Here is a 25,228-nt window from a genome sequence, read left to right as displayed (position 1 = left end):
TACTATAGCGAAAGGCTTTATTATTGTCAAATAATAAAGAGTTGTGGATAGCTATTATTTATTGGATTTTGTTCTCTTTGTGTGTGTGTGTGTGTGTGTGTGTGTGTGTGTGTGTGTGTGTGCGAGTGTGAGTGTGAGAGAGAGTAGCAACAAAATTAATCTTTCAGTTACTTGCAATGCTCCGACAGCTGCCAGTTCACACCAATGCAGCGAGACGGTGCATCATCTTGATAGCACAATGACTCTTTGTACTTCTGTCTAACTACCAACTTTTCAGCTATTTTGTAGCAGGATATATATCTTTTGTTGCGTCTAAATATGAATGGGGATGTGGATGGCGGTAATGAGATGCTTGATACAGTTACAAAATCTTTGATTCTCTGCTTTGTTTTAATGCTCCTAGGTTTAGGAATAAACTCGTACCAGTTCTAATCGAATTAGAATGAAGAGGAAATCGCTCCTGTTGGACGAGGTGCTGTACATCAAAGAAAACATGAGGAGAAGTAACTACCACATTCACTGACAAGCGCAGACAGTGAAGATGCAGGCAGAGTGATTGTAAACAAAATAATGCCAGCTTAAACTGTGCCAAATGAATGCCAAAACCAAAGGGAAATTTGTGTAAGGTCCCATCAATTGTTCAGATCCATGATGAAACTACTCTTTGCCAACTTAAAAACACATCTGGGTCTCTCTTTTGTTATCTTTCACTTGAGTCCAAAATTGCCCTTTTAGCCGTTTGATGAACACTGGCCTTGGAGTTTGATTAACTGCTCACGGCGATGTTGTCATCTGTTTGGCACCAGATAAAAGTCATTTGGCAACATGGTGGAGCCTGGTTGTAGTAGAGTGTGATAGGTGGAGATACCTTCAATACATACTTAAAATACCCTGCGTCAAGCCATAATATCTTTTTTTAAATAAAAAAGGGAGATGAGGCAGATTTTGAAAATCTGCATCAATCACGTCTGCTTAGACATGTAGTCATGGTGGTTGCCAATTTGTTTTAAGGAAATGATAATTAATTTAGTGATAACACAAACCCACACGATGCATTTGAGTTTGACAGAAAACTGTTTTGTCTACAATACCCTTTTTCCACCCTAATTACATGAATATGATTGTTTTTAAAACCTTTCCCACTGGCAGTCCACCAGCATGCCTTTCTGTTTTTTTTCCGGCGTGTCATGTTGGACGTAATGAACGCGCCAGACAACAGGGTTAGTAAACAGTAGAAAGCAGCACGTGTTATGGTGTTTGCTTCTTATTTTATATCCGCTACCTTTTCAGTCTCTCTTCCAAACTTGGTGCGGATTACTTTGAAACAATGTTCGAGCGCTGCTTTTGCAGAGATGGATGAAATATGCGACCAAGATTAAAGAAATTATCGACATATTCAATGTACGTCATAGTGATGGTCATCATAGTATCACGCTCGGAAAGGGTCGAAATCACCTGTCCACCTGGGTTGTCATGTTTCCATCACTGCTGATTGGAGCATAAGCAGATAAATACTACTAATAATAATGATAATAATAATTAATTAATAACCTGTTGCTACTGCAGAGCCATTTGTCCTGGGAATGAATGCCGATTGTTATCTTTCCCACTGCAGACAAAAGCTAGATGGCCAGTGTGAAAGGGTTATTAGATGGACTCGCATGTTCTCAGCCGTGTGTGTGCGCGTGGGTGTATGTGTCTGTGTGTGTTATTGTGCAAAAGTGTAAGGCAGGTTTGAAAAAATGCTGTAAACTAAGAATGCTTTAAAAAATGAAATTGTTAATAGTTTATTTTCATCAATTAATAAAAGGCAGTGAATAAACAGCAGAAGGAATCTAAATCAATATCTGGTGTGACTAGCCGTTGCCTTCAACACAGCATCAGTTCTTCCAGGTACACTTTTATACAATGTTTGAGGGAACTCGGCTGGTTGTTCCAAACATCTTGGAGAACTAACCAGAGATCTTCTGTTGATGCAGGCTTCCTCAAATCCTTCTGTCTCTTCATGTAATCCAAGACCCACTTGATGAGGTTAAGATCAGGGCCCTGTGGGGGCCACACCATCACTTCCAGGACTTCTGGTTCTTCTACACACTGAAGATCGTTCTTAATGACATCGGCTTTATTTTTGGGGTTGTTATCCTGCTGCAGAACACATTTGTGGCCAATCATACGCCTCTTTGATGGTATTGCATGATGGATAAGTATCTGCCTGTATTTCTCAGCATTGAGGACACTATTAATCCTGACCAAATCTTCAACTCCATTTGCAGAAATACAGCCCCAAACTTGTTCTCAAACAAACTGCCTTCTGCTACAGCCAAATATTTAAATTTTTTTGACTCATCAGTCCAGAACACCTGCTGCCATTTTCCGGCACTTCAGTTCCTATGTTTTCGTGCATAGTTGAGTCGCTTGGCCTTGTTTCCATGTTGGAGGTCTGGCTTTTTGGCGGCGACTCTTCCATGAAGACCACTTCTGGACAGAATTCTCCAGATGGGTGTACCTGGGTCCCACTGGTTTCTGCCAGTTCTGAGCTGATGTCACTGCTGGAAAACTTTGTATTTCTTAGGGAAGTAAGCTTGATGTGTTTTTCATCTGCTGCACCAAGTTTTCTTAGCCGACTACTGCGTCAATGATCCTCAATGCCCGACTTTTTGCAAGTGCAACCTATGATGATTGATGCTGGTTTGAAGGCAAAGGGAAGTTACTAGTGAAAGACCAATGTTATCGGCCGGCTGATGTGTCGGGCCGATATTTGCGTTTTCATGTGCATTGGCATCAGCTGATACATGGCTGCTGTGTTCGCCAACAGTTTTTTTCCCAGCATTATTTACAGACAGGACTCTACAGGTGGCTCTGTGTTGCTGGAGATGCTGTCCCTCCTCCACTAGCACCGCAGCAGTCTTAAATTACAAATCAAGCACTTTATTCCAATGGCTACTTTTCAAGTTTATTGTTTACTTAAACTATTTAAATGTGTTGACAAAGGACATTTAGTGATGACCTGATTATATCTATCTTATATGTCAGGAAGCAATGCCTCATCCAGGCTGTGTTGTAGATGTTGATGGAAGGCTTTTACCCTTGCAAAATTAAGCACATGCAGCGCCCCCATCCATATGATGCACATTGCCCACATAATTTGGGTGATATGAATGTGAGATGGTTGCAGAAGTGACACTGATCTTTGTTTTGGTTTTTTTTGGTTTTTTTTGAAGGATTTGCAGAACTGATTCCGAAAACAAAGCCATTGTGGCAGGGTTTACATTTTTGTGGTGTAAATTGAGGGAGAAAAGCAGTGTCGGCTCCAAATATTGGCTCAAGAAAATTGGCAGCCCGTATCAGCATCAGCACTAAAAAAATTGGTCGATCCCTACTAGTAACAACAAATATTGATTGATATTTGTTTGCTCACTTTGCATTTTGTAAATTGACAATCATTACTGACATAAGCGTTAAGATCAGGAAATGATTATAGAGACTTCAAAGATGACGAGTCCATAGATTTTAGATCGTTTGCAGCTTTATTCAAACACTGAACAAACTTTCGCGACACAGTGATCTGCCTCTGTACACATACGGATGTCTAAACACAAGTGACCCCTTTGAACTTCAGAATAACTGTGTTTTTTTATAGTCTTCTTGTCCTGCACCAGTCAGTTGATCTATTTCTGTCAGATAGGGCTACCTTCTAAACGACTCCTTTTGTGTGAGACATTTCTACTAGTTTTACACATTCCGATCTATTCCTGCAACCTAGTGTCCACTTTACGCTGACTCTGCCCCGGAAGATCCCTGAGAATAGTTAAATACACGTGTGCATAAATAACAACCTATCAATTACTCATAGTTTTGAAAGCATTCTTAGTTTACTGCATTTTTTTCACACCTCCCTAAGACTTTTGCACACTACTGTGTATGTATGTATGCATGTATGTATGTATGTACAATATATATTTGAAGAGGGATAGGACCTCAAATTATAGCTGTAAAATGCAGAATCTAGGCAACAGAAAGTGACAACTTCTGAAGATGCTGTGTCAACTCTACACTGCTGCAAAGTAATTGCCCTCAAGCCTCTCACTGGCATCACCTGGCACATATTTTCGACAGAAATAATTGTGGGTGGCATGTCGAAAAAAAACTAAATTCATGAAAATGTAGAAGTCACACTACTGCAACTTAATGCTCCATAAAACTGAGCAGTGCTGGTTTGTACTGGTCTGTATTTCCTGGCATTTGCTCAGTCAGAGTCCTGGACGTATTTCAGCTACAACTAAGATAATCATCCCAGAGCTGGGTAATGTGGCATTTTTCCTCATTGTTACATATGTTTGTGTGGTTCTTCCTCTTCATAATGCTATATTGATCACAGCCATGTCACCCAAAATGTCCTCATCAACAAGCGGTGAGCTGTTGAGCACAACCCTTTCAGAATGTCAAGGGATTCACAGCATCCAGATGTGTATCCAACTGTGAATTTTAATAGCGGAATCTGCTGCAGCCTCCATCATGGCATAGCCTGCTGTCAGGGGGAAAAGATTGAGGGTCCGTTTGATAACTTAAATTCATGACTCAGTTAGTGATTTGCATTGACTTCGGCGGTGATGGATGGGCCCGAAAAAACTGTGTGGAAAAACATTACTGCAGGACATCTTTGCACAATTTGTACCCCCGTAGTTTGAGTGTTCTCTGTGAAAATCAGCTCTCTGCACACAACGGTATGTTTATGAGATGGATGAAAGCCTTCTACCATCACCATAGTAGCTTAAGGCCAAGTTGAAATCATAACACGTGTGTGTGTGGTGTGTGTGTGTGTGTGTGTGTGTGTGTGTGTGTGTGTGTGTGTGTGTGTGTGTGTGTGTGTGTGTGTGTGTGTGTGTGTGTGTGTGTGTGTGTGTGTGTGTGTGTGTGTGTGTGTGTGTGTGTGTGTGTGTGTGTGACAGAGTGAGGAAAAGAAGGAGCGAGACTGAGGAAGAGAGACTCTGAGAGAGAAGCAGCGAGTCTCTGTGGAGTTGTTTTGGTCATGGTGCTTGGGCACTGTGATTAATGCTCATAGAAAGACACCAGATGGAAGGAGAAAGAGAGAGAGAGAGAAAATGAAAGGTTAGAGAAGAAAATTTGGGGAGAAGAGCACCGTGGAAGAAGATGATCAGGGAGAGCAAAAAGGGCTGGTAGAGGCAGGAGGTGGAGAGAGAGAAAAACGATTAGACTTAACACATGGAGATGATGAGAGGAACTGGAACTACGCACCAAAATAAAGAAGCTCCTTCTGTGGTTTTTGTTCATGGTAGCAGTGGTTCTTTAATGACCTATAATGACTCTGAAATCACAATAAGTGATAGCAGTCAATTGTTTCAAAGTGATTTTCAAAGTCATTACTTATATGCATGTGTTGTTTTTTGACAGGAAGGAAAATGGTATTTGGAATAGATTAGAAATGCTCCTTTAGCCTCTACATCTGTGAGTGGGTGTTTTTGCTTGATTGACAGCTGAGCCAGCAGGGACCATGAGTGACAATCAGTATAGGTTTACATGTACACAACAAACCAGGTTACTCTGACGATTTATTAACATGCACTGGAGTAACATGAGTACTGCAAAATTGCATATAACCATGCAGCAGGTCAGTGTGGGGGTCAGTCATTTCCCAGACTTCCGGTGTGAGTCTTAGTTGGACTTTGGATGTAATTATTTTGAATAAATAGATGCATTGCAACAATTGCTGATCTATCCAGCTGCTCCACTATATACTTTTCCCCCTTTTAAAAGACCTGCACATGCAAACTCTCTGTGTAGAAAGTAGACCCGGTTACCTTTGTACATCCCATGAAGTCAACAGGATCCAGGAAAAGTCCCTGTTTGTAGACATGGAGGAGATATTAGCTAGAAAGCTAACGTGGGTTGCAGTTCAAAGTCATGGCTCCCGTTGTGTTGAAAGTGTTAAAAATGCAGTAATGTGATTGGCTTTATGTAGAGAAAATAACTAAGGGCAGTTCTGCTCTCACAGAAAGGGGATGCTGTCATGAAGAGAAAAAAATTACAAATGATACATTTCTCCCTTTTGGGAATTCATTTTTTTCTTGAATGAGGTCACAGGAAGCGTAATCAACAGAACAGATGTGTATGCTTACAGGAAAAAAGCATGCAATTATACTTCAGATGGACTTTAAAAAAAAACAAGAGTAGAGAGTGTTGCTTTAAAAATGTGCTTCAGTGTGCTGGTTTTGTAGCATGTTGACCATTCTGTAAAGGGCCTACGCAAATTATCTGAGCATAATTCTACATTTGAGCCTATGCAAAAAGTGTTCATTATATCACCAAGATGTGGTACCAGCCTTAAGAACATATTTTTTTGGTTAAGAGTCTAGTTGGAGATGTAAGGTTTGCAGAGGAGACTTTGAAGGAGACAGAAGAGGGGTGGGGGGGGGGTGGAATTTTGGGAGATCAGTGGCAGGGAAGAAGATGAGAAAAGAGGGTTTGGGCACAGTGGGATTACTCCAAGATGTGGGGAGTGAGTGGGAGACAGGAATACAGAAAGAAACACACAGAGAGAGGAGACAGAGACAGCCACACTTGTAGAAAAAGTGAAGAAGAAAGGGACTCCCTGATATTTGATATGTAACAATTTAGGAGACAGTTCTCCAAATGAAGAATATTAATAATTGGAACTAATAAATACTATTTGCCCTAAAACGTTGTACTTTTATTTAATTGTTTAATAGATATTGATTACATCCCCTTAGCACTTAACGTTTTGTCAAAAAGGACACATTGATGGGAGGTTAGTGTTGCGTTGCCTTGGTAACGCACATCTAAATGCTTAAGGATATAAAAAGTGCAGGCCACACTAACATACTGTATATGGCTATTGAGTGGAAGCAAAGCAAAGGCTTCATTATCCTATAAAAATTCTTAAGATGTCAATAAGAAAGTTGATTTTGTAAATTAAATCAAGAAATGTTATTACTTAAAGGTGCGATGTTGGGTGACGTTACTTCTTGTTGACGTTCAAACGAGACTAGCTGCCCCTCCCTCCTCCTCATCCCGTCCCCTCCACCTCCCTTCTGTGCTTCCGCTCACTAACCCCCGTCAGCCCCCACCCCCAAAGCCTTCTTGTTGGTTATTGGCTGGAACGCTGTAACACTGTGTGTGTATGCTTCGTGGTGCAGGTGGGCCCAGTTTGTTCTTGTTGCCGGTTGTAGACCCTGGGCTGTCTACAGAGACGCGTTTTTTTAACAGTGTGTTCTGGGGACAGGCAGCTCGTGGATAGTGAAGAGATGTTTGTTCTATGTGACAACAAATGTTGTGGCCTAAAACACGTGGGGCATTGCTTACAGCACCTTCAACGTCCTGTTGTAATTGTGTTGATGGGATGTGTGTATTATTTATATGGTAAACAATAGGAGTGGAAATCCCCAGAGGCCCCACGATACAATATTATCACAATACTTTTGTCACAATATATTATCAGAGTGTTTATGTCGCGATGCAATATTATCACAGTACTTATGTGTGTCGCGAAATGATATTACCACGATACCTATGTCACAATACAATATTGTCACAATACTTATGTCATGATGTGATATTGTCATAATACGATGTTAATGCGGTTTTAAACTTATTGCAAATTTCTAACGATTCAGTTTTCAATTATCGATTATTTTCCTGTTGCTCAATTATTAACAAATTACATAAACAAATCTGAATAAGGTTCAAATCTCTATTTCTTAAACTTGTTTAAAACTTTACCACTGTTCAAGTAAAATGAATTTGTGGTGCAACCTGAAGCTAGATGTAGGCTATGAATCCAAGAACAAAACAAAATCAATTTCAGGAAGAATCCAAAAATAGAAACTTAAAGTAAACCAAGCATGTGCAAAAAGAGTAGCACGTATTTGCTTTTTTTAACAGTAATAATGAATAAACTCTTGTTTAATGTCCAAGCTCTTCTCCCTTTAATCTTACAGTAAATATTTTAGCAACAGATGAACTCATACGTATCAAATAAATCCAACAACAAAACCAATTAACATTTCCAGTCACTTTCAGGAGGAATACACAAATAAAAACCTTAAAAATGTGTGAGATTTCTGAACCAATCTGGCCTGGTTGAGCAATTATGCAAGACAGTGCTACAGATGGGGGAGACGCAGCGCGGTTTACCTCACGCTCCAGTCAGTGTAGGACATGCTGTGTACGCGTGAGCCATGGGAGAAGCTGGAGAGGCATTAGTGAGCAGAACTTACAGTGTTTTGCTGCCGTTATCCTGACTCAGGGATCCTTTTACAAAGCCTACAGACCACCACATTGTTGTTGACATTAAGAGTCACTTTAGAAGACCGTCTGGGAGCCTTCTTCTCAACGGGTTTTTGCAAGGAATCCATACTTTGCACTGTTGCTGGAGGCAGCCATGTTATTTTTAGACGCGACGCATTCACGTCATCGGTGATGTCGACTAATCGTCTTAGCCCTACCATCTAGTAAACTGAAAAAGCAATTGATTTAATTATTTTAGTACAAAAACTTTCATTTCTTATATGCAATTAATATAATATAAGATTGATACACAGCATCCATGTATTTCTACAGTAATGCCATGGAAAATATTGCACTACTATGTTGTATCGATTTTTTTCCCCCGCCAACCCTAGGAAATAAATAAAAATCAAAAGGGAGCATCCATAAAGTTTTCACACTTTAACTGCGCCACTCCAAATAAAACCTTCTGGGTCTTTGGCAGACTAGGCGCTCCTGCGGCACGTTACTCACTCTCGGGTTTAAGACTGAATTACGTCTATAAATGAAAGTCCAGTTTACTCATCAAACAGTTGTTTGGAACTAAGGTCCTGCCTCTTACCGGGCAGATAGCCAATCGTATTTAAGGATAATGTGTTGGCCAATAAGATGTCAGGGGTGTCTTGTGTCCCCCGAGGCCACTCCATGGACACACCCCTCAGCCTGAAAGCACATAGACAAACTTTTTTAATTCCAAGCATAATTTGGCTTTAACAGTGTGATGCTTCTGCTCCTGCGAGTCATAATTCACCTGACCATTAGAGCAGGGGTCTTCAACGTTTTCCAGGTCAAGGACCCCCAAACTGATGGCAAGATGGAGCGAGGACCCCCTTATTATATATATTGTATAAAATTGTGTTATATCAAACTGGTCCTATAGTGCCATGTGTAACTGTACACATTATTGCGCGTTCAATATTTTCGTTACATTACTCCATATGTATTAGACTCTATTACATATGGAGTAATGTAGCGAAAGTAATTTCGCCCTGGGATTATTAACGTATTTCTGATTCTGATTCCTCGTTGATGGGACAGGTGTTGTGAATGAAACGGTGCCCAGCTTGAAAGAGCTCCTGTGTGTCGCTGAATGTGTGCATTGATGACTGAAAGATCTTCTGCCTCCATTTATCTGTTTACTACAGTGTGTTGAATTCATGTTAATGTGTATTTAAAGACATTTCAATTAGTGGAAAAAATTGCAGGGGGGGGGGAATATAAAAAAATTTCTAATCAACCAAAACTTTCGCGACCCCCATGCAGTACCTCCGCGGACCCCCTAGGGGTTGCGGACCCCCTGTTGAAGACCCATGCATTAGAGGTTCTCATCAGGTTAACATTAACCATGTTTGAAAAAAGAAAAAAGAAAAAAAAAGTGGAATTTGCTTTTTCACCTTGGAATTGGCACTAAGATTGAATGGAAGAAAAACAAAGATTGACACAAAGAGAAATGGACAGAATATTGGAGAGAGAAAGAGGTGGAGATCAAGATGGAGAGACAATAACAGAGAGCAGAGAAAGAGAGAATGAGACAGGGAGGGAGGGAGTGTAAGAGCTGCTGGCTAATTTGAGTCAGAAGGCATTGACCTTCACTCCATTCAGAACCACATACATTCAGCACATACGACTCCGCTAATGTGTGTGTGTGTGTGTGTGTGTGTGTGTGTGTGTGTGTGTGTGTGTGTGTGTGTGTGTGTGTGTGTTTCTATTTTTGATTTGCTCTTAGAAGTGTGACTATAAGCTTGAGCGTGCATGCTTCCCTATGTGTGTCTTTGAATTGGTTTACATGCTGATGTTTACTTGTGCGTCGACACATGCGATATGTGTGTGTGTGTGTGTGTGTGCCTGCAAACCCAGCGTGTATCTTAATTGGACTCCATTCAACTGTTTAATTACTCATTAGAGGTGCTGCACAGCAATCTATACACGAGCTTTCCCCCGTTTGCTCCCTCTGCCCTGTTTAGCTTCCAATCCACAGAGGCTCAAGCGCTCTGACCCAAACTACATGGATTAGTTCACCTCGTCAATCTGGATCAACCCATCTATATTAGATGAAGATCTTTGAGCCTGAGGGTGATGCCGGAGCGAGACAGACAGTTAATGAGTTAGTCCGCCAGTTAGTCAGTTTGACACATTACTGTATTGTTGTGAATCAGACCGTCAGACAGTCAGACACTCCTACAGACAGACAGACAGACAGACAGACAGTTGGCCTGCCACATTTTTTCACCCAGTCAGTTATTCAGGTGGTCAGTTAATAAGCCAGTCAGTCACTCAGTCAGTGGGCCAGCAAGCCCGAGGGTCTTTTGGCTTGCTAAATCAGTCAATTACATAATCCTGTTGTCATTCCGTCCATCAGTCTGTCAAACTGTCAATCACAGAGTTAAAACCCTATGAATCCATTCATAAGTTTTCAGCTCCTCAAACTACATCCTCCAAGATCCTCTTTAAAACAGCTAACACAAAAACAGAGCATTATAACCATCATGAAGTTCATATTTATTGTATTAGACTGCATTAGTTTCATCTAGGTGTACCTAATAAACTGAGTGTATGACAAAAATAAAATCCAATTACTGTTGTCACTATTGGAATGATAACTTAAAAAGTCTAGTTTAAGCTAAGCATTCAAAGTACTGTATGACCCCCTTTCTCTCGAACCTGGACTATGAAGCTTTTTAACAGCACTTAGTTGCCAGACCTGAGGATTCTTTGGTTGAGGTGTTAGAGTAGAGGTTAAAGGTCACATGTCATGGTGCTCTTTGGATGCTTTTATACAGACCTTAGTGGTCCCCTAATACCATATCTATGGTCTCTTTCCCAAAATGCAGCCTTCGTGCAGAATAACAGCTACTAGAGCCAGTCCCACAATGAGCTGTACTCATGTGCCATTTCTGAGTTTGTAGCTATTGAGGAGGAGAGAACAGGGGCAAGGTGGGGGTGTTGCCCTGACCAACTGCCACTTTGCTTGTTTGAAAGCCATGATGTTTCTCTCTCATGGGCGGGCAAAGCAGAGAAAGGGGAGGTAACCTTACCCCCTTATGACCTCATAAGAAGCAAGCTTCCAGATCGGCCCATCTGAGCTTTCCTTTTCTCTAAGACAGAGCAGGATACGATAACATTTATAGCCACTGGGGGACCAAAGGCAGGCTGGGGGAACGCATATTAATAAAAGTTTAAAAAACCTCATAAAGGGAAATGTTCATGCCATGGGACCTTTAAAGATCATGAATGTATAACAGAGCCACACAATGGAGGATTTGGTTTTGCAGCTCTTCCCCTTGGAGGCAAATGTTGCTGTCCTGGCCAAACATGGGCTGGATGTTTTGTGGAAAAATAATAAAAGTGAAGTACGAAGGAATGAAACGAAAGAGAATTTGTGTTTTTGCAAAATAGTGGTGGTGATGTGGATTGACACTGAAAAAGAGAAAAATCTGTTTAAAAAAAAAATTCATTAAAACTGCATCATAAAATCTAAAGTATTGATGGAATGAAAATTAAATCAGCCAGTTCTTCTCCCTTCTTTAAACATCGACTCTCTGGATACGTGACATATCTGCAGGGCACTGACACAAATCCTTTCTTGTCTTGGCCCGCCCCTCTGCGTTCAGAGATTCCTATTGGTGTGCTCGGACACCAGCCATCAACTCCTTCACACTTCACTTTAGGCCAACCTTGTCGATACCAATACAGTCCCACTGCTGTTTACGTTGTCAACGGTGCCAAAGCCGGTGCTGAATCACGGCGATTTGCCCTCACAAAACAAGTAGGCTGATATAGGCGTATCATGCACTCTGTCTGTCAGCTTGTCAGATGTGCCGTGTGTGCCCGAGCTCTCATCTCATCTGTCTGACTAACTCATCCTGCTTGTCCATCCGTCAGTGGCTGTCTGGCTTTGGGTCTATTCTGTCTCTGTTTTTTCTGTGTGTGTATTTTAGCTACCACATTACCATTACCCTTCTGGGGGATCTAGAGATCTGACAGGTTTTGTTATGTTAATTCAGGGCTGTGAGTGTTGGGTTGTATGTGTCTGTATGTATGATGGGAAACATTGTTGTGTCTTACATTGTTTGTGCATGTGTGCAAAAGTGTGTTTGATTTTGCCAGGGATTGGCACAGGCGGCAGTTAATCCGTGGTGGGGGGGGCCATGTTGCCCGTCTTGGAGAAATACATAATAACCTTTCAGATGTGCTGAATGTCACCACGGTGATCTATGAGCAACATTATTCAAAATGACAGATGTGGAACTCAAAACAACACAACTTTAGCTTGGGAATGTGTGTGTGTGTGTGTGTGTGTGTGTGTGTGTGTGTGTGTGTGTGTGTGTGTGTGTGTGTGTGTGTGTGTGTGTGTGTGTGTGTGTGTGTGTGTGTGTGTGTGTGTGTGTGTGTGTGTGTGTGTGTGTGTGTGTGTGTGTGTGTGTGTGTTGCTGCAGTGCACAACGTACAGTATGATATTCATGTGTGTTATGTTGTGTCTATTTCTTGTTATGTTTTTTGTGCATGTGTTAATGTAGAAGTGAGGATCAAGAGCTAATTAACCTTACTAACATCTGTGTTTATGAATCCCAGTATTTGTTTGTGTGTGTGTGTGTGTGTGTGTGTGTGTGTGTGTGTGTGTGTGTGTGTGTGAGAGAGTGTGGATGTAGATGTACACATGTCTCATGTGTTAACATATTCTGTCAGTACGTGCTAATAAGTCTCAGCTCACGCGTGTCCAATATGATATATTTATGTGCAGGTACGTGTGTCTCAGCAGGTGTTTGTGTTGGGGGGAGGTAACATATTTACTTTTCCCCATATAACTAAGCATCAACAGCAATGCTGCGGGTGTCACAGGCAGAGACGACAGCATGAGAAAGGAACACCTCATGCTGAGAGAAAAGCCACTAAAGAGTCTTAGCAAGGTGTGTGTGTGTTCGTGTGTGTGTGTGTGTGTGTGTGTGTGTGAATGGGAGAAATGAAGACTGAAAGGAGAAGAAATAAATGAAGTGAAAAGATGCTGCAGGACTCCTGGTGGGAAAGCCAGGAAGGAGAGCGAGTAAATGAATCTGAAGGGAGGAGAGATGAAGATTGAGGGAAAGAAGCGGGGGGAAGAACAACAGACAGACTGAAGACGGGCGCAGATGAAGACGAAGAGATAGAACCGGAGAGTAATGTGGCGATAATTAGAGAGACATTGTGAGTGACTGAGCAGACTTAGACCGCAATGTAACTGAGGCTACTTACAGAAACACGTTGCTTCCTGCCAAAAAGCTAAATGAGGTGAAATTGTGCACAGTTCTGATGCTCAATATGTAATTTTACATTTTTTAAAAATCCATATTTTCATTTGGCCAACTGCGCCTGGAGTTGACCAATGTTGAGCTGGTGATAATGGTAATCTCTTTGTGCTGGTAGAGAGCAAACCGGATGTTCATTACTGTCAATTTGGGAATGATAATAAACTCTGCTAGCAGAAAGTATCACCCACTGTGCCTGCAGATAGAAGTTGTCAATACTTTCCCAACTTTTGCCTTCAACTGGAGAAGTGAAGATGAATCGGGTGTTTAAAAACTGAAAATCGATGCTCACCTGATTTGTCCAACTGTTCTTCTTGATTCTTTTTCCAAGAAACATGGAGTGATGTGTTGAATAAGCAACACAGATGTTGTTTTACTCTCCAAGAGCACAGGGAGTTAGATTTTACTTGGCTATTCCAATGGCTTACTTTTAATTTACTGCAGTATCTAAGTTCAGGGGTTTTCTCGGCAAACATACACTTGAACACATTTAACGTAAAATACAAAGCAACTTATTGGTGAATTCTTTTTACAGTAAAGGTACCGTACTTCCATATACAGTATTTTATGTATTTACTGTAAAATACAAAACAACTAAACGCAACACAAGATAAAAAAGTAAAAGTATAGCAGTTTACTTTACTATTTACAGTACAATAGTGGCTATAATTTGATTTACAGTAATGCTTTGACTATTGTGATTTCAACTGTAACACTTTGACAACTGTGATTTTGTCACGTCAACAAGGTTGTAATGTAAACTTTACAGCATTCTACAATAAAAATCATATACAGTAGTGTTACTGTTAAATCTAAAGTAAATAACCGTAGATTTCAAAGCCATTATTTACAGTGTAGTTTACGTTAAATTTTGTGTTTCACAGCAAATAAATTCAGCAGACTAAGTGCATTTCCGTCCACATAAAACATGTGCTTAGCAAATTAAATTGTGATTTGTTCATATTGTTGTCTACTTACAGTCAGCGTTCATCTTCGTTGCCTTTGCTGGTAAATTGCTACATTTGTTGGCAGCGGTACAGCGTCATGACATCAGCATAATGTGAATTGCGCTTCCTGTGTGCATGCAACAAATCTTACTCCAAATCTCAAACTCCAAACTGTGTTTTTGAATCTGAAGCATCCATCAGAAGGACTGCATTATTTTCCTACCAATAAATCTTATGACTTATGATTTTATGTCACAGTGTTGTAGTACTGGGGATCGGTCTTGATCTTGAGACCACTTTTTGAAGGTCTCGTCTTTGAATCAACAGCATTTTTACACGGTCTTGTCTCCATCTCAATTCCCAAGGCTAATTTGCAGCGGCACAGGTGCTCTGTCCGGTGCTTAGTGCTGCCCACGACGATTGTGATTGGTTTAAAGACATGGCAATAAACCAGAGCATGTTTTTCCAACACAGTGCGGGACTACGCATTGTGGGACTCGCACTGGTCTGGTCTTGGTCTCGACTCGGTCTTGTCTCGGTCTCGATACACTGGTCTTGGAAATGACTTGGTCTCGGTTAGACAGTCTCTGGTTTAGGCACATAAAATGACTTTATGGAAAGATCATGGTTTGGGTTCAGATGAATATTTCTCTACAGCTTCGTTGTCATGGTTACGATAATAAACACGTGACCAGGGCTAGAAAAGGATTATGGCTGTTGAACAGCTGTCTCCAGTGTTAAAGTAATGTTTTGTTGACCCATCCATTCATCCTACCCTGCTCCCTACACAGAATTAGTCACTCTTTAATAAACCCAAGTGGCTTCTTCCTTTTCTCTTTGGAATTACCATAGCCACTAGATGGCTTTGTCACTTAGAAATATGTCATTTTTGGGGCACCTGCTGAAACAACAGGTACCCACTGAGAAGTTGCCCCATAGTGGGTAAAATTTCCATTGAGTACCCTTTTTTTTTTCTTTTTTTTTTATTATCTATATGATAACGTAACCACAGAGCAACAAAGAGCATACAGTGATAAAGCAGAGGTTGTCATAATGTCTTTTTTGTTCACATGGGTGTTTGCCCGACCCTGCCAGACATTGTAGGTCAAAACGTTTTTTTTCCTGTAGTTTCCTCTCTGAAGCATCTTTTGAACTAAAAACACGATGGCGTATGGAAAACATTTCCGTTTACTGACGTCCCACGCCTAGGGCGGTGTTGCGGGGGTTTTTTCAGGCACAAATGCCGTATCAGCGAGCGTGACGGAGGGAGCTCTAGTTAAGCTGGGGTAAAAGAGAAAGTTGTGGATGGTGAGAGAAGTGACATGGTGAGAGTCAGAGACAGAGAGAGCGAAGCGTCCTTTGATGTTAGTTGGTGGATCCGGCCTGCTGTTTAGGATGCAGGCAGGTATGGTAAACATCCGAGGCTTCTCCAACCAGCTTTGATCACAGCGATGCTGGGAGTTGATGTTGATGACTCAGTGGTGCCAGAATACTAACACACAGTGGCCACTAACACACGGACACACACTCTTAACTGTACGCACATCCACTGTACATAAATACACATCTAGTCACACGCTTAGACTTTTGGACTTCTCCCTTCCCTCTTAATATTTTATTTCAACTTTTAAACTCCTCAATTTCTATTTTCTTCATCCTGACGTGCGCACACAATACCACAAATCCCTTTTACGCAGACTCTTTTCCACTGATTGTGGTCTAAGCCTCAGAATGAGCCTTTTACATCCATTTGAGCAGCCAAAAGATGAGTCCTTCAGCTGCATCTGGCTAACCTCACCAGACAATTCAATTGCACTGAACGAGTGAGGAGAATCTGTGAGACATCAGGGGATTAGAAACAAAGCAAACATCATATCATATTGCACAGGTTTGCACACAGACAATATTAAAAAAGAAATGTCTTGAAGCGGAAGAACAGACAACTGAAAAAAAAACACGTACTGAACAACATGCACTTCAACATCAATCTGTTTAATGGGTATGTAATAAGATTCTGTCTTTTTGGTATTTTAGGCCTTCATTTGATAGGACAGCTTGGACATGAAAGGGAGACAGAGAGGCAATGACATCAGCACCGGTCAGAATTGAACCTGCAGCTGCTGCGGCGAGGACTGAGCCTCTGTTCATGTGGCACACGCTCTACCCAGGCTCCCCTTCTGTCTTTCCATAAAGACACTGCTCGGCTTGAAAGCAAAAAAATATAAAGTTTTAAAGATTTGTCTTCCTATTCTATCCTAAACCTAATTATCAAGTGTTCTTCCTTTTTGTAGTTTTATAGAAATTAGATTGACTGTCAATATGGCAGAAATACAAAAAGCTATCTCTCTCTGGAAATGAAAGATAATCAAGTTTTATCACCCAGAAAATAAGAAGTATGTGCACTATTTCTTTTCCCGGTGTTCCGAGTTTACACAGAATGAGTAAAAGGATCTATGGAACTTTTACAATTTTGCATTGTAATTTGCTGTAAGCTACCTTAAAGCCCACTGTATTATATCATCTGTCAAATTAGGATGGGATAAGTTTTGGGGACGGTTTTTGTTTGTCAAAATATGAGACAATCTCAGAGAAAACCAGCACAGTTTGTATAGGATGTGTGTGTCTTTATGGCCATGAATTCTCAATACCCTCTGGTTGGATGGATTGAGGGGAATTGTTGTGTTGTCTGCTTTTTTGATACTACAACTTGGGATCACCAAAGTCAGAAATTGCTAATCTGCACACACACAGTAGGGTCTTCAAAGGGGCTATAATCTACATTTTATAACGTATCAAATGACAATGTGATACATTCGCATGTAATGATGATCCTACAGAGAATAATCCCCTGAATTTGGAGTTCTTATTAGTGTGATGGAAGCTTCATGCATACCCCTTCATCTCGAGTGTTACAGAATACTGTAATGTATGTTGATAGGGTTTAAATTATAAGCAAACTGTGATCACAAAAATGCACATTGAAAGAAAGACACACGCACACACATCACACACATAAACTCTGTGAAGAAGAGAAATGCCGTAAGTGTGAGTGCATTCCCATGTCTTTTTTGGCCAGAGCAGTGTGTGTGTTTAATTCCAAATGACATACAGCCTGAGAGGAGGGGGAACAGGCACACACACTCAATCACACATAACTGCACACCAGCATGTGCTGCTCATAGGGGTGACACACACACACACACACACACACACACACACACACACACACACACACACACACCTACACACACCTCTAACTGGGCATATTAGGAATGCAGACAGTGTCACAGGAGCAGGGCAGGGCGCTGAGTGGCTTAAAAGACAACTTAATGTATCCTGGCACATTAGTTCATTCTTGGATTGAGCATCCTCACTCATCGAGACCCTCTTTACCAAGCCACCATTTAGCCAACCACAAGCAAAAACACAGACACACATATACAATCATTGTATGCCCAAAGTAAAGTCAGATGGTAGTCATCCATAAATGTATCAGTGCATAATCAATAGGCAAAGCACATTTGTCTCAGATGGAAAACCACAGTCGTACAAATTGAAATGAAAAACTCCTCTTCCATCTGCTCTTCCTCCAGCTGGCCTCCTCCTCCTCCTCTTCTGCTCTTTCTTTTCTCTTATTCTTTTCTTTCAGTCTTGTTCTGCTCTCATTTCTTGCAATTTCATTATCCCTCTCTGCCCCCCTCCTCTCTTTCTTTCACTTTCTTTTGTCCACATTCCACACGTATCTCAGTTCCTCCCCTACCTCTTCTCTCTCTGTCTCCCTCCCTCTCTTCTTTCTGCTTCTTTCAGCCCTTTTATTCACATTCTGTGCATCTCTCCCTCTTTTTCTCTCTCTGCCTTTCCCCTTTAGTTGTTAATCAGAGTTGATTGGTAGCAGAGAGAGCCGAGAGGAGCTCCCCAGTGGATCAATGCCTCTAAATGATCTGTTCAAGGATCCCTTTAGAACCTGCAGAACTCGCTCTGATAGGGCACCGAAGCATGAAGGCGCTCATTTCACATCTAACTCACTTCCTGATTTGCCCTCTGGGAGAAGGGTAGGACTGCCGTTATAGGGATAATTTGTCCCAAAGCTAAATATCCCACTAACCAAAAGTGTTTAGACCAAAATATCTTCATTCTAAGCAATCAATTACTGCCAGGGTGAGGGGGAAAATGATGAATTTGTTTAAAAAGCTCAGTGCGTGTTGGTGTGTTTGTTTGTTTGTGTGTGTGTTTGTGTCTTTGTGGGTGTGTGTGTGCATGCGTCTGAGACATCGAGATTGACCGACAACTGGCTTTGTTTATGCTCATTTGATTGAAGACATTTTCCTGCGTCTCAAATTTACTGAGCTTCAAGAAGCAAGATTTGATAACACGCTACAGCCTGTTTTAAAAAAATGTATTTGACGCGGAACATTTGTAATGAAATTGATCGTAGCCATGGTGACAATTTTAATGACGCACACCAGAAGAAGAAGCAGCCGCTGCAAACGCAGACGTGCACATGCCTGCCAAGACATTACACTACCATATCCCACTTAGGATTTTTTTAAACAACCATTTGAAATGGTTGGTGGATTACTGGAGAATGTCTCAAAGTGAAACTTGAATTTTAAATGACTGTGGGTCAGAAGCAAAATAAAGTATAAAGATTATCTATCAAGTCATAGCCCTTGGACATATTATTTATGAAGAGCTAGTAAATAAAAAACATCTGAAATATCAAATAAAAAAAATAAAAAATCATGTATTGTAATTTCTCACTGAAGGGTGCAAACATAACGCTGAAGTATGCATTAAACAAAGCTATGTATTTTAAGTTAAACAAGACAACTACATTTTTGAGTCATGCTGCAGCATTAAATGTGAAATATTGATTGGTCAGTTTCAGCGTTAGGAATGTTTTGCTAATAATAATAATAATAATAATAATAATAATAATAATAATACATTTTATATAAAGCGCCTCATGACACATAAGGTAACTTCACAAACATCATTAAAATTATAGTCAGTATAAAATTAAATAAAAATAAAAGTCAGTCAGTCTATAAGCCATTTTGAAGAGATAAGTGTGTAAGTCTATTTTTAAAGTCAGTAATTGAGTCACAGTGTTGATGTGGTCCGGCGATGAATCCACAGCAGTAATAGATACCATACATTTCACATTGGGGATTCTCCACTTGGGTATTGCAGTATTCTATATTTTTCTTATTGCTAACAAATCAATCAATCAAAATTGATTTATATGGCACTTTAAAGCCAACAGCAGGTATCCTTAGTGTTTTACATCAGGAACCAAGTACAAAACAACACATCATACAATAAAAAGAATAAAGCATATAATATAGTAAAATCAGAAAAGATTACAAGGAAACAGGAGAGTGTAATTGTCACACCACAAATAACATGTTGATTCGAATAAGTAATGTCTGGGTAGCCTGAAGGCAGATATACAGAAGCGTGTTCCTTTGTGCCATCGAGTAACATATAATGAAAATATTAAACACACATAAACAAGCTATCCCCTTGCACTGGGTGACATGTTCCTTCATAACTATAAACCTGGGCACTGTTGTGTGATTTTGAATTGATTTTAAAATCCTGCAGCTAGAAACACTTATTTGGGCACCATTATTTGTGTACTGATCCACAGCGGGAAATAAAACGTATTATGCATTTTTATAGATGAAGGTATGTATTCATTGTAAAGGTTTGTCTTCTGAACAAATGTGAGAGCCCCAGACAAGACACACAAGTCACAAAGTATGTAGAGACAGACAACATATTGTTGGTTGGAGCCCTTTAGTGGTTTTTGTTGACAATAACAGAAATATAGAATATCAGCAGTCTCATCAGTCTTTTTAAGAGAGACTGTTTCACTCCAGTGACTCCGGGATTGTAAACAGAAGTTCAGTTCCCATATAAGCAACTTTGGCATCGCCATATGAACATAAATAGGTCCTGTACAATGTAAGGGAAAAATGCCATATGTTTTTAATATAACTGCAGATTGGGGAGTCAGCAACTGAGTTCAAGCACCAACTTATATTTTTCCATGTTACCTGCATTTATTTCACAAACTCTTTGAGCCTTTGCCATTAGGAGGAATACAGCAAGGGCACCCTCTACAATGTGTGTATGATATTTCTTCTTCAGCAACCTCTGACCCACTTCTATTGATCATGCTACCCTCAGTGAGCCGCGTGTGTACGGAACTGGGTACGGAAGTGGGCATTCACCCCAGACTGTATACACTGCTTTAGGGGGTGGGATAATAATGTGTGCTCTCTACCATCACATGACCTACTTCTCTTGAGTATCATATAAAAAAAAAGGCTCATTCAAGCGGACCAAAAGACTATGTTCCAAACATGCTTGTAATTCCCATGAAGCATGCTGTAGCTTGGCAAATTTTATTAAAATAAAATTGGTTGCTATGCAAACTTTTGCCATAACCAGGGGTAATTATTGATTTTTCTAACCTTCTCTTGTTTATTAAATAGTAAACGCCTTCTAGGATGTTTTTGCTACAAACTGCCATGACTCTGGTGGTATAAAGGCTCTCTATAAGAAAGCTTTTGTTGGAAGCGTCCTTGGGCAATGCGTGGCGTCTCTAAGGGTCGTTGTTTTGTAGCTGACTCAACCTCAGATCTTTCTGTGAAGATGTTCACACAAAGAAATGTCCTGACAGCGATCATACAATTTAATATAATTACAGTACACAGCATGACTGAACTAAGTGGACAGCCACCTCAGTTTTCTCTAGGCTGTGCAATCATACGGAAATCCAATATAGGTGGTAAATATTCATAGTATTGTAGAAGATGTATTAGGTTCTCCCCCCCGCCCACTGATTCTGTGCATAGTTTTGTTTGTAATTTTATTTTTATTCATGAAGTCAATTGAATCCACTGTTTCCTCTGTGTCTTGCAGGTTCTGGCACGGAGAGTACAGGGTGGCAGTGAACATTAATGACTATCTGGACATCTACTGTCCCTACTACGAGGGTCCTCCGTCCCATGGGCGCATGGAGCGCTACATCCTGTTTATGGTCAACCACGAGGGCTACACTTCCTGCCAGCACCGGATGCGTGGCTTCAAGCGCTGGGAGTGCAACCGCCCCAGCGGTCCTGACGGACCCCTGCGCTTCTCAGAGAAGTTCCAGCTCTTCACTCCCTTCTCCCTGGGCTTTGAGTTCAGGCCTGGACACGAGTACTACTACATCTGTGGGTTATCAGCTAGACAGTGTGTGTTTGTGTGTGAGATTGTGTGTGGAGGTAAAGAGTGTTTGGAGGTAAAGAGGGCTTGTCTGTCGCGTGCATTGAAACGTGTGCACATGTCTGTGTTTGCATGTTAGCCACGCTTTTGTTCAATACGCATTCATAAACGATATGTAAATATGCAATCAACAGAGGTTGATTGAGAGAGTTCTCAAACACAGCCCACTATGTCGCTCGCACACCCACAGGCGCGCATAAATACACCTTCCATCTCTCACTCGCTCCCCTACTTTTTCTCTCTCACTCTCTTTATTTCTTGATGTATCTCTCTGCGTCTGTCGAGATCATAAGTGGTGTGCTCAGCAAAGTGGTAAAAATGTCACCAGGCGTAGTTTGTAATCATTTTTATATTAGCTGTATTGATGTTTCTCTTCACTTCAACAAGTGATGTATTAGTATCACAGATGGGCCTAACCCCCTGAGAGACTGTTTTTCTAAACCGAGTTAAAAAGCTCTCATTCCGCTACCAGGCATGGGACAAATAGTAGCTTAAAATTACTCTTAAACATTGTTTTCACCTTCTCCGTGTGCCAGCTGGTGGGAGAGATTTACCGCATCTGAACTGTTTAGTGCATAGCAGTTGGTAATCACATAAAAGTACATTAAATTGACTTTCAAAAGCTATTCTGTCAATGTCCAAACTTTCTGTAGCTGCACAAAAAAAGTGATGCCTTTTTTTCTGTGTGGAGGCTGCTTTTTTTTTTTGATTGCTAAACGACAGCGGGCACAACTGAAGCCACATGTGCAAAACTCTAACTAGAGTCTGCACTACCAACAGTTCACATCACCTGCAATTTAAAACACTTTCACAGCAGCACAACGCTTAACACATGTCTCAAAACAGGCTCGGCACAATCCTCACTGAGATAACACACACTGTCACTCAGAACACACTGAGAGTAAAAACATTAGCGTCAAACACCAAAACAGACAATACTAACTTTTTCATTTTTAAAGTTACAACAGTTTCTTTAAAGAAAAGATGTAGATTTACAATATACCAATTTTTACGTAAGGTAAACAAGAAGAAATGAAAATCATAAGTTTGCTTCAATGTAGTATTTTGTGTCTAATAATGTATGTAATTATAAAAACTATTTTATAAAAAAACTAAAGGTTCAAACAGTAACAGTAACACAGAATAGTGTGACCATCCTGCTTCTCTCCAGCATCATGCAGCAAGTTTTCTTCATCACACTGGATGTCTGCATCATCCCTAAATACTAATGTGAATGTGGTGTGTCCATTGCTTTCACCTCCATTACTTTCTGAAAAAAAAATAAGAATGCAGTTTTATTAAATATATAGTGTTTTCACTTTTTTTATAGCTCAGACATCTGACCAGGACATATTAGTATCTTTGCTTTTTTCCTTGTTTCTCTCAAACGGTACAGTGTATAATTATTAACGTAATTCTTATTTGGTGATTTTATAAAAAAGGCTTTTTGAGCTTTCTCTATTTAAATACCATATATGTTCACTACTGTACAGTAACACCTATGATAAGACACCTACTTAGTCTTTCAGCTAAAATGGCAATCTACAGTGTTTGATAGGCACCAGACTCAAATCCGTTCTGTATGTGTGTTAAACAGTTGTGACAGCAGTGTGTTAGCATTTGAACAAAATGCTGTAGATCCACAGTGTTGTGCACATTGTGGTTAAAGCCATGGTCTAAGTGTGTAGAGTTTTAGCAATGAGAAATGAACCACAGTTTGGTCCATGTGAACTGCTGTTGCACGGACTGTTGTTAGATTTTTACACATGTGACTCCAGTTGTGTCCACTGTGGTTTAGAAATAAAAGATAACTGTAAATTAACAAACATGATGGGAGAAAGAAAATGATTCCTCTGAGAGATGACAGTCCTAACTCACACGTTTACAAACAACTTGTCAGAAATATGTACATACTGTATACTGTACATTGTTTTAACTTTTGGCACCTAGTGACTTTACTTGATAACCAATTAGAGGTTATCTCTTTAGACCTTTACTTAGTTTACTTTGGTTACTCTCTGAAAGTCATACTAAACCTGACCTTTCATTGATAACTTGTTCAGACTTTGACACATGGACAATGATTCTATAGCAGCATTTTTGCTGCACCGCTTGCTGAAATATGACCTTAACCTTTTCAGTAGGTGATGATGCATTCTCACCATGACCCGTAATGGGATGAGGGTCTGCTGCCATCCGTTTCAGGTCGGCATGCAAGTGCGTCACATTTCTTGATGGAGTTTTTTGCCCTTGGACAGATACTGACCTGACAGTGATATTCTCCTTGTTCAGACAGCGGAGGCATAAAAATATGTAATACAAAAAAAAAGATAGCTTGACAGATATTGCAATCAGGTTTAAATTCAATTTGTTGTGGCATTACTGTGTTTAGATTTGATTTCTAATCTAGTACCACAATTTTATAACCTGTGCAATATCTGCAAAACTAAAGTGCTATACTATTAAATTACTTTACATTACTTTAATCTTAATGCATTTTTGTTCCAACTCTATTTATTTATAGAGTAACTTTTGATAATGAGTATCTGCAAATATGTATTTGCCCCAGTCTGTTGTCTAAGCTGTCAGAAAGACACAGCAGGCAAGAGTCAGCGAGCTAAAGAGGCGAAGATAACAACCACCCGATGTCCTACTGCACTTTTCCCAGTCGGCACACACACACACACACACACACACACACACACACACACACACACACTCTTTTGTTTTCAGTCTCATGTAAGGGCGGACAGGGCCCCTCCAGAGTTGTATAGTTGCTGACTCTAGTATTGTGTTTCTGGGACCCCTGAGGGGAATGTGTATACCACAAGATTGGAGTGTGTGTGTGTGTGTATGTATTGTAGGGGGAGAGCTGGTTGTGGGGTCAGTTGTCAAGCGATTGTGAGTCCGTGAAAGGCCATGTCCATCATCTTGACTGACAACCACACATGTTTTTGTCTCTCACGTGCACACACACACACAAACACACATACACACAGACACACAGTTCAGTATAGAAGTGGCATTCTTACATTTTTAAACCAACCAGCACCGATGACTGTGTGTGTGTGTGTGTGGGTGTGTGGGTGTGTGGGTGTGGGTGGGTGTGTTTTTTAATGAGTGAGACTCATCTCTGCAGATACTCCACGTAGTAATACATGGATCTTGGATGGTGATTCGTGGCCAGACCTGTGTGAGCCCATGTGTGCATGTTGGAGTGTGTATTTGTCATGTGGTTGACATGTTGACAGGTCTGCTCCACCCCTTACTTCTCCCAGCTGCCATCTGATGAGGTTGAGTGATTTTCAATGGGGTTTTCAGGAGACGTTGGATTGTGGATGTGCTGGGAAACCGAGGTGCGGGGTGAGCCGATAAGACTTTTAAGAAATAACAAAAGTGTAAAATTTGGGGGGGGGG

The 25,228-nt window shown here is 40.6% G+C and overlaps 1 protein-coding gene across 1 annotated transcript in view; it reads left to right on the top strand.

The window, feature by feature from the left end:
• efna2a (ephrin-A2a) overlaps window positions 1-25,228 on the top strand; it is an 85,298-nt gene that overhangs the window by 57,158 nt on the left and 2,912 nt on the right. The window contains exon 2 of the mRNA XM_034857741.1: window positions 21,467-21,759. Coding sequence (XP_034713632.1) covers window positions 21,467-21,759 — 293 coding nt within the window. The remainder of the gene's footprint in view (window positions 1-21,466; window positions 21,760-25,228) is intronic.

The sequence above is a fragment of the Etheostoma cragini genome, chromosome 20, assembly GCF_013103735.1.
Source record: "Etheostoma cragini isolate CJK2018 chromosome 20, CSU_Ecrag_1.0, whole genome shotgun sequence".
NCBI classification, from domain to species: Eukaryota; Metazoa; Chordata; class Actinopteri; order Perciformes; family Percidae; genus Etheostoma; species Etheostoma cragini.
Note: the sequence above shows the minus strand (reverse complement) of the source record. Positions and strands in the feature narration are given on the sequence as shown.